At 42.5% G+C, this 8,651-nt stretch overlaps 1 protein-coding gene across 1 annotated transcript in view; it reads left to right on the forward strand.

Moving 5' to 3' along the window:
• The window catches only part of LOC111978920 (cilia- and flagella-associated protein 57-like), a 57,969-nt gene that overhangs the window by 25,861 nt on the left and 23,457 nt on the right, over positions 1–8,651 (forward strand). The window contains 5 exon segments of the mRNA XM_070449004.1: positions 95–103; positions 105–131; positions 133–177; positions 179–271; positions 2,692–2,850. Coding sequence (XP_070305105.1) covers positions 95–103; positions 105–131; positions 133–177; positions 179–271; positions 2,692–2,850 — 333 coding nt within the window.

The following is an 8,651-nucleotide window of genomic DNA, read 5'->3' on the forward strand; positions in this document are numbered from 1 at the left end:
TGGTGTGTGTGTGTGTGTGTGTGTGGGTGTGTGTGTGTGTGTGTGTGTGTGTGTGTGTGTGTGGTGTGTGTGTGTGCGCGTGTGTGTGTCTCAGTGTCAGGACCGAGTCCAGGCAGCAGGTGAGGGAGTTTGGAGGAGTCCAAGAAGCAGATGGAGGAGGACGGAGACCGGGAGATTCCAGGACATCCGCATCAAGTACGAGAGGAAACTACGGGTAGAGAAAGAGATCACCTGCGCCTGAAAGGGAGAGACGGGCGTCATGAGGAAAAAGGTGAATGCAAATAACAGTTATCTTCATCTTTCGTTCCCCACTCGTATAATAACTCTTAATCCACTCATTATGTAAACCAGACCCACAGAAAATAGAGAACACACACGACTCATTCATATCCAGTCCTCGAATGGTCTTTGAAACAAAGGGTTAACTACATTCAGTATTCCATGAGAAAATGCTTTTTTAGAGCTTCCACATCAGTATGTTATATGCTTCCACGTACAGTATGTTTAAGCTTCCACACTACAGTATGTTACAGCTTCCACATACAGTATGTTATAGCTTCACATACAGTATGTTTATAGCTTCCACATACCAGTATGTTACAGCTTCACATACAGTATGTTAATGCTTCCACATACAGTATGTTATACGCTTCCACATACAGTATGTTATAGCTTCCACATACAGTATGTTACAGCTTTTCCACATACGTATGTTACAGCTTCACATACAGTATGTTACAGCTTCCACATACAGTATGTTATAGTTCCACATACAGTATGTTATAGCTTTCCACATACAGATGTTATAGCTCCAATCACGTATGTTATAGCTTCCACATACAGTATGTTATAGCTTCCACATACAGTATGTTACAGCTTCCACATACAGTATGTTATAGCTTCACATACCAGTATGTATCGCTTCCACATTCAGTTGTTATAGGCTTCCACATACAGTATGTTTACAGCTCCACTACAGATGTTATAGCTTCACAATACAGTATGTTATTAGCTTCACATACAGTATGTTATAGTTCCACATACAGATGTTATAGCTTCCACATAGTATGTTATAGCTTCCACATACAGTATGTTAAGGCTTCCACATACAGTATGTTTATCGCTTCCACATACAGTATGTTATAGCTTCCACATACAGTACGTTATAGCTTCCACATACAGTATGTTATAGCTTCCACATACAGTATGTTATAGCTTCCACATACCAGTATGTTATAGCTTTCCACATACAGTACGTTATAGCTTCCACATACAGTACGTTATGCTTCCCACATTCAGTATGTTTATAGCTTCCACATACAGTAATGTTACAGCTTACACATACAGTATGTTATAGCTTCCACATACCAGTATGTTCATAGCTTCCACATACAGATGTTATAGCTTCCACATACACGTATGTTATAGCTTCCCAACATACAGTATGTTATAGCTTCCACATACAGTATGGTTAATAGCTTCCACATACAGTGTGTTATAGCTTCACATACAGTATGTTATAGCTTCCACATACAGTATGTTATAGCTTCCACATACTAGTATTATGTAAGTACAGCTTCCACATACAGTATGTTATAGCTTCCACATACAGTAGTTATAGCTTCCACACAGGTAGGTTATAGCTTCCACATACAGTATGTTACAGCTTTCACATACAGTATGTTATGCTTCCAATACAGTAGTAGCTCACAATACCGTACGTTATAGCTTCCACATACAGTATTATCAGCTTCCACATCAGTATGTTAAGCTTCCACATACAGTATGTTATAGCTTCCACATACAGTAGTTATAGCTTCCACATACAGTATGTTATAGCTTCCACATACAGTATGTTTATAGCTTCCACATACAGTATGGTTATAGCTTCCACATACGGTACGTTATGCTTCCACATTCAGTATGTTATAGCTTCCACATACAGTATGTTACAGCTTCCACATACAGTAGTTATAGCTTTCCACATACAGTATGTTATAAGCTTCCACATACAGTATGTTATAGCTTCCACATACAGTATGTTATAGCTCACATACAGTATGTTATACTTCCAATACAGTATCAAAGTATGTTACGCTTCCACATACAGTATGTTATAGCTTCCACATACAGTAATGTTATAGCTTCCCATACAGTATGTTATAGCTTCCACATAAGTACGTTATAGCTTCACATACAGTACGTTATAGCTTCCACATACAGTATGTTATAGCTTCCACATACAGTATGTTATAGCTTCCACATACAGTATAGACCTCTACAATATATTATATGAAAATATCTGTTGAATATTTGTTCTATAATCTATTGAATCTCCACTTCTCATTCACACCTTTAAACACATGTCTTCTCTCTCCGGTCCCCCTCTCTGTTCTTCTGTCTCTTCTCTGTCTCTCTCCCTCTCTGTCTTCTCCTCTCTCTCTGTCTTCTTCCCTCTCTGTCTTCTCCCTCTCTGTCTTCTGTCTTCTCCCTTCTCTGTCTTCTCCCCTCTCTGTCTTCTCCCCTCTCTGTCTTCTCCCCTATCTGTCTTCTCCCCTCTCTGTCTTCTCCCCTCTCTGTCTTCTCCCTTCTCTGTCTTCTCCCCTCTCTGTCTTCTCCCCTCTCTGTCTTCTCCCTTCTCTGTCTTCTCCCCTCTCTGTCTTCTCCCCTCTCTGTCTTCTCCCGTGACAGTTCAGCAGCCTGCAGAAGGATATAGACGACCGCAACGTGGAGATTGAGAAGCTGAGGGTGGAGCAGCAGAAGCTACGAGGGGTCATCAAGTCCCTGGAGAAGGACATCCTGGGCCTGAAGAAAGAGATCCAAGAGAGGGACGAGACCATTCAGGATAAGGTGGGTGGTGGGTGGCTGCAGGGGGATGCGGTGGGTACAGGTACTGGAGGAACCTAGGCTAGGGGAGGGTTGGAGACGCACATTGTGGGCCTGAAGAAGGAGATCCAGGAGAGAGACGAGACCATCCAAGTCAAAGTGGGGATGGACAGGGTCCTGTTCATTAGGCATCAAACAAGAGAAAAGGGACTGAGACGGAGAAAAATAAATGTTGTTTTTTGTTTTGTGTTTTTTAACAGAAACATGAGCTACTGTAGGACACGTTCTGTATAAGGGGGCTATTGGCCTCATATGTATTGGATCCACCTTCTAGCACTAGTTATTGGTAGGGAGACGAGACACTGATTATGTGAGCTTCTTCTTCTGGAACATCTTTCCTAGATACAACTGAATATGTAGTACAGCATTCTTTCATAACCCAGTAAGGTCCTTAAAGGTACCTAAAGTCCAGAGTAGGGGGGTGCAATCGCACATAGAACCTTATGGCTCTGAAATGTCATTCTGGGTTCGGCCATACGGTCCTATCTGGGTTCGGCCATAAGGTCCTATCTGGGTTCGGCCATACGGTCCTATCTGGGTTCGGCCATAAGGTCCTATCTGGGTTCGGCCATAAGGTCCTATCTGTGGCCATAAGGTCCTATCTGGGTCGGCCATACGGTCCTATCTGGGTTCGGCCATCAAGGTCTATCTGGGTTCGGCCATAAGGTCCTATCTGGGTTCGGCATAGGTCTATCTGGGGTTCGCCATAGGTCCTATCTGGTTCGCATACGTCCTATCTGGGTTCAGTCCATAACGGTCCTATCTGGGTTCAGCCATACGGCCTATTGGGTTCAGCCATACGGTCCTATCTGGGTTCAGCCATACGGTCCCTACTCTCTGGTTCAGCATACGGTCCTATCTAGCACAGAATGTTACAATTAAATTTCACTTTTCAATAGAAAAATACAGACATTTAATGATTACATAAAGATAAATACCCTTCTTTTCAAAACACATCATCCAAAGTATGAGTTCATGCTCATCACACATTTGTTAAGCAATAGTTCCTTAAAATGACAAATACACTACACTGAGTGGACAAAACATTAAGGACACCTGCCTTTCCATGACATAGACTGACCAGGTGAATCCAGGTGAAAGCTATGATCCCTCATTGATGTCACTTGTTAAATCCACTTCAATCAGTATAGATGAAGGGGAGGAGACAGGTTAAAGAAAGGATTTCTAAGCCTTGAGACATGTAATTGTGTATGTGTGTCTTTCAGAGGGTGAATGGGCAAGACAACTCAATATTAGGAAAGTGTTCCTAATGTTTGATAAACTCAGGTATATCTTATGGAGAACTATGTTATGCTGTGGATAAAACACTGAAAGTTTTAAAAAGTTTGTAATTTAGTGAAATACTCCTTCCATGGAGGTTTTCCTATTGATAAAGAACAAGACAAAAACAGCATTGCTTCTCCAAAGGGCATAAACATATCTAAGGCACCTGTGTTTATTATGTTTTTATCTTACGTTATGCTTATGTTATGTTATGGTCAGTCTTCTGAAAAAGGTGATAAAAAATCTAAGTCATTTAAAAAGAGGACCAAGAACCTATGATATCAATAATCAAGGACCTGGGACTATATGGTTCTATATGCAGACTGTATAAGTTTCTGAGATAATGGGTATTGGGAACTGTTTTATGATGTCTTCCTCTTTTTGACTCAATAAGTATTATTTCTTACATACAGTTATTTTGATTGACAACCCAGTGTTGTGTGATTAGATTTGCAGATAAGCCTTATAACACCGAGTTTAAAGGTGTTTACGCAGATGGACTTATAACACCGAGTTAAAAGGTGTTTACGCAGATGGACCTTATAACACCGAGTTAAAGGTGTTTACAGATGACCTTATACACCCGGAGTTAAAAGGGTTTAGCAGATGGACCTTATAACACCGAGTTAAAGGTGTTACGCAGATGGACCTTATAACACCGAGTTTAAGGTGTTTACGCAGATGACCTTATAACACCCGAGTTTAAAGGTGTTTACGCAGAGACCTTATAAACACCGAGTTTAAAGGTGTTTACGCAGATGGACCTTATAACACCGAGTTTTAAAGGTGTTTTACGCAGATGGACCTTATAAAACCGAGTTTAAAGTGTTTACGCAGATGACCTTATATACAAAACCGAGTTTCAAAGGTGTTTTACCGCAGATGGACCTTATAACACCGAGTTTTAAAGGTGTTTCAGCAGATGGACCTCATAACACGAGTTTAAAGGTGTTTACGGCAGATGACCTTATAACAGGAGTTAAGGTGTTTACGCAGTGGACCTTATAACCGAGTTTAAGGTGTTTACCGCAGGATGGACCTTATAACACCGATTTAAAGGTGTTTACGCAGATGGACCTTATAACACCGAGTTAAAAGGTGTTTACGCAGATGGACCTTATAACCGAGTTTAAAAGGTGTTTACGCAGATGGACCTTATAACACCTGAGTTTAAAAGGTGTTTACGCAGATGGACCTTATAACACCGAGTTTAAAGGTGTTTTACGCAGATGGACCTTATAACACCGAGTTAAAGGTGTTACGCGTGCTTATACGATTTAAGGTGACGAGATGACCTTATAACACCGAGTTAAAAGGTGTTTACGCAGATGACTTATAACACCGAGTTTAAAAGGTGTTTACGCAGATGGACCTTATAACACCGAGTTTAAAGGTGTTTACGCAGATGGACCTTATAACACCGAGTTAAAAGGTGTTTACGCAGATGGACTCTATAACACGAGTTAAAGGTGTTACGCAGATGGACCTTATAACACCGAGTTAAAGGTGTTTACGCAGATGGACCTTATAAACACAGTTTAAAGTGTTTACAGATGACTTATAACCGAGTTAAAAGGTGTTTACGCAGATGGACCTATAACACCGAGTTAAAAGGTGTTTACGCAGATGGACCTTATAACCGAGTTAAAAGGTGTTTACGCAAGATGGACCTTATAACACCGAGTTTAAAGGTGTTTACGCAAGATGGACCTTATAACACACGAGTTAAAAGGTGTTTACGCAGAATGGACCTTATAACACCGAGTTTAAAGGTGTGTTTACGCAGATGGACCTTAATAACACCGAGTTAAAAGGTGTTTACCGCAGATAGGACCTTATAACACCGAGTTTAAAGGTGTTTACGCAGATGGACCTATAACACCCGAGTTAAAAGTGTTTACAGATGGACTTAAACGGAGTTAAGGTGTTTACGCAGATGGACTTATAACACCGAGTTTAAAGGTGTTTACGCAGATGGACCTTATAACACCGAGTTAAAGGTGTTTACGCAGATGGACCTTATAACACCGAGTTAAAGGTGTTTACAGCAGATGGACCTTATAACACCGAGTTAAAAGGTGTTTACGCAGATGGCCTTATAACACCGAGTTAAAAGGTGTTTAGCGATGGACTTTAACGAGTTAAAAGGTGTTTACGCAGATGGACCTTATAACACGAGTTTAAAGGTGTTTACGCAGATGGACCTTATAACACCGAGTTAAAGTGTTTACGCAGATGGCTTATACCCGAGTTTAAAGTGTTTACGCAATGGACCTTATAACACCGAGTTAAAGGTGTTTACCGCAGATGGACCTTATAACACCGAGTTAAAAGGTGTTTACGCAGATGGACTTATAACACCGAGTTTAAAGTGTTTACGCAGATGGACCTATAAACACCGAGTTTAAAAGTGTTTACGCAGATGACCTTATAACACCGAGTTAAGGTGTTTACGCAGATGGACCTTATAACACGGAGTTTAAAGGTGTTTACGCAGATGGACCTTTCTGATTTGAGATGTTTTCATCGTAAACGTCCTTTTCTAAAATCTGACATGTCTCACAGTAAGGACAGCCTGAAACTCTATGTGATAACTCATTTTGACCAAAATGTCAGAACTACACAGGTCACAAACTATCACAGTAGCTATTAGTACAACAGAGACATGTTTTGGGTTATAAAAGAGGTAACAAAACTCCTCTCCTCCTTTTTGCAGAGAAGAGAATCTACGACCTGAAGAGAAGAACCAGAGCTGGAGAGTTCAAGTTTGTCCTGGACTACAAGATCAAGGAACTAAGAAACAGATCGAGCCCAGAGAGAACGACATCAAGGAGATGAAGGAGAGATTCAAGAGGTGAGGACAGAGAGTTTTTAGATGGTCTCAGTGGTCCTCTGTATCTCAGTTGGTAGAGCATTGGCGCGTGCAATGTTCAATTCCCGAACACAGTAGGTAAAACGCATGACTAAGTCGTTTTGGATAAAAGCATTGTCTAAATGGTGTATAATATTATAGATCATACAGGTGAGAGCAGAAAAATCTGAAATACAGACATTCTTACTGCTGATCAAAATGCTACTATCGACTGTCCTAAGTTTTTACCACCTGAATCATCAGCATTGACCGCTACATGTTCTCACTCATCGCACTTGCACTCTAACATGGGGAAAAAAGCCCACAAAAAATCCACAATTTCAATATAACTGATCAAAATGCCATGACATACAGTAACATTTGCCATGTTACATTTACACACGAAAGCACTCAGATCGCCTGCATTGACCTCTCTCCTAGCCCTGTATTGACCCCTCTCTCTAGCCCTGTATTGACCCGTCTCTAGCCCTGTATTGACCCTCTCTAGCCTGTATTGACCCCTCTCTAGCCTGTATGACCCCTCTAGCCTGTATTGACCCCTCTCTCTAGCCCTGTATTGACCCCTCTCTAGCCCTGTATGTGACCCTCTCTAGCCTGCATTGACCCTCTCTAGCCCTGTATTGACCCCTCTCTAGCACTGTATTGACCCTCTCTAGCCCTGTATTGACCTCTCTCTAGCCTGTATTGACCCTCTCCTAGCCCTGCATTGACCCTCTCTAGCCTGTATTGACCCCTCTCTAGCCCTGTAATTGACCCCTCTCTAGCCCTGTATTGACCCCTCTCTAGCCCTGTACTGACCCTCTCTCTAGCCCTGTATTGACCCTCTCTCTAGCCATGTATTGACCTCCTCTCTAAGCCTGCATTGACCCCTCTCTAGCCCTGTATTGACCCTCTCTCTAGCCCTGCATGACCCCTCTCTAGCCCTGTATTGACCCCTCTCTAGCCCTGTATTGACCCTCTCTCTAGCCCTGTATTGACCCCTCTCTCTAGCCCTGTATTGACCTCTCTCTAGCCCTGCATTGACCCTCTCTACCTGAGACTTCTAGCCCTGTATTGACCCCTCTCTCTAGCCCTGTATTGACCCCTCTCTCTAGCCCTGTATTGACCCTCTCTCTAGCCCCTGTATTGACCCCTCTCTAGCCTGTATTCGACCCCTCTTAGCCCTGTATTGACCCCTCTTAGCCTGTATTGACCCCTCTCTCTAGCCCTGTATTGACCCCTCTCTAGCCCTGTGTTGACCCCTCTCTCTAGCCCTGTATTGACCCCTCTCTCTAGCCCTGTATTGACCCCTCTCTCTAGCCCTGTATTGACCCCTCTCTCTAGCCTCTGTATGACCCCTCTCTAGCCTTCTGTATTGACCCTCCTCCAGCTTGTATTGACCCTCTCTCTAGCCCTTGTATTGACCCCTCTTAAGCCCTGTATTGACCCCTCTCTAGCCTTGTATTGACCTCTCTCTAGGCCTTGTATTGACCCCTCTCTCTAGCCTCTGTATTGACCCCTCTCTACCGTAGCCCTGTATTGACCCCTCTCTCTAGCCCTGTATTGACCCTCTCTAGCCCTGTCTTGACCTCTCTCGCCTGATTGACCCTCTCTCTAGCCCTTCGCCTGT

This window comes from Salvelinus sp. IW2-2015, linkage group LG19, assembly GCF_002910315.2.
Source record: "Salvelinus sp. IW2-2015 linkage group LG19, ASM291031v2, whole genome shotgun sequence".
Lineage (NCBI taxonomy): Eukaryota > Metazoa > Chordata > Actinopteri > Salmoniformes > Salmonidae > Salvelinus > Salvelinus sp. IW2-2015.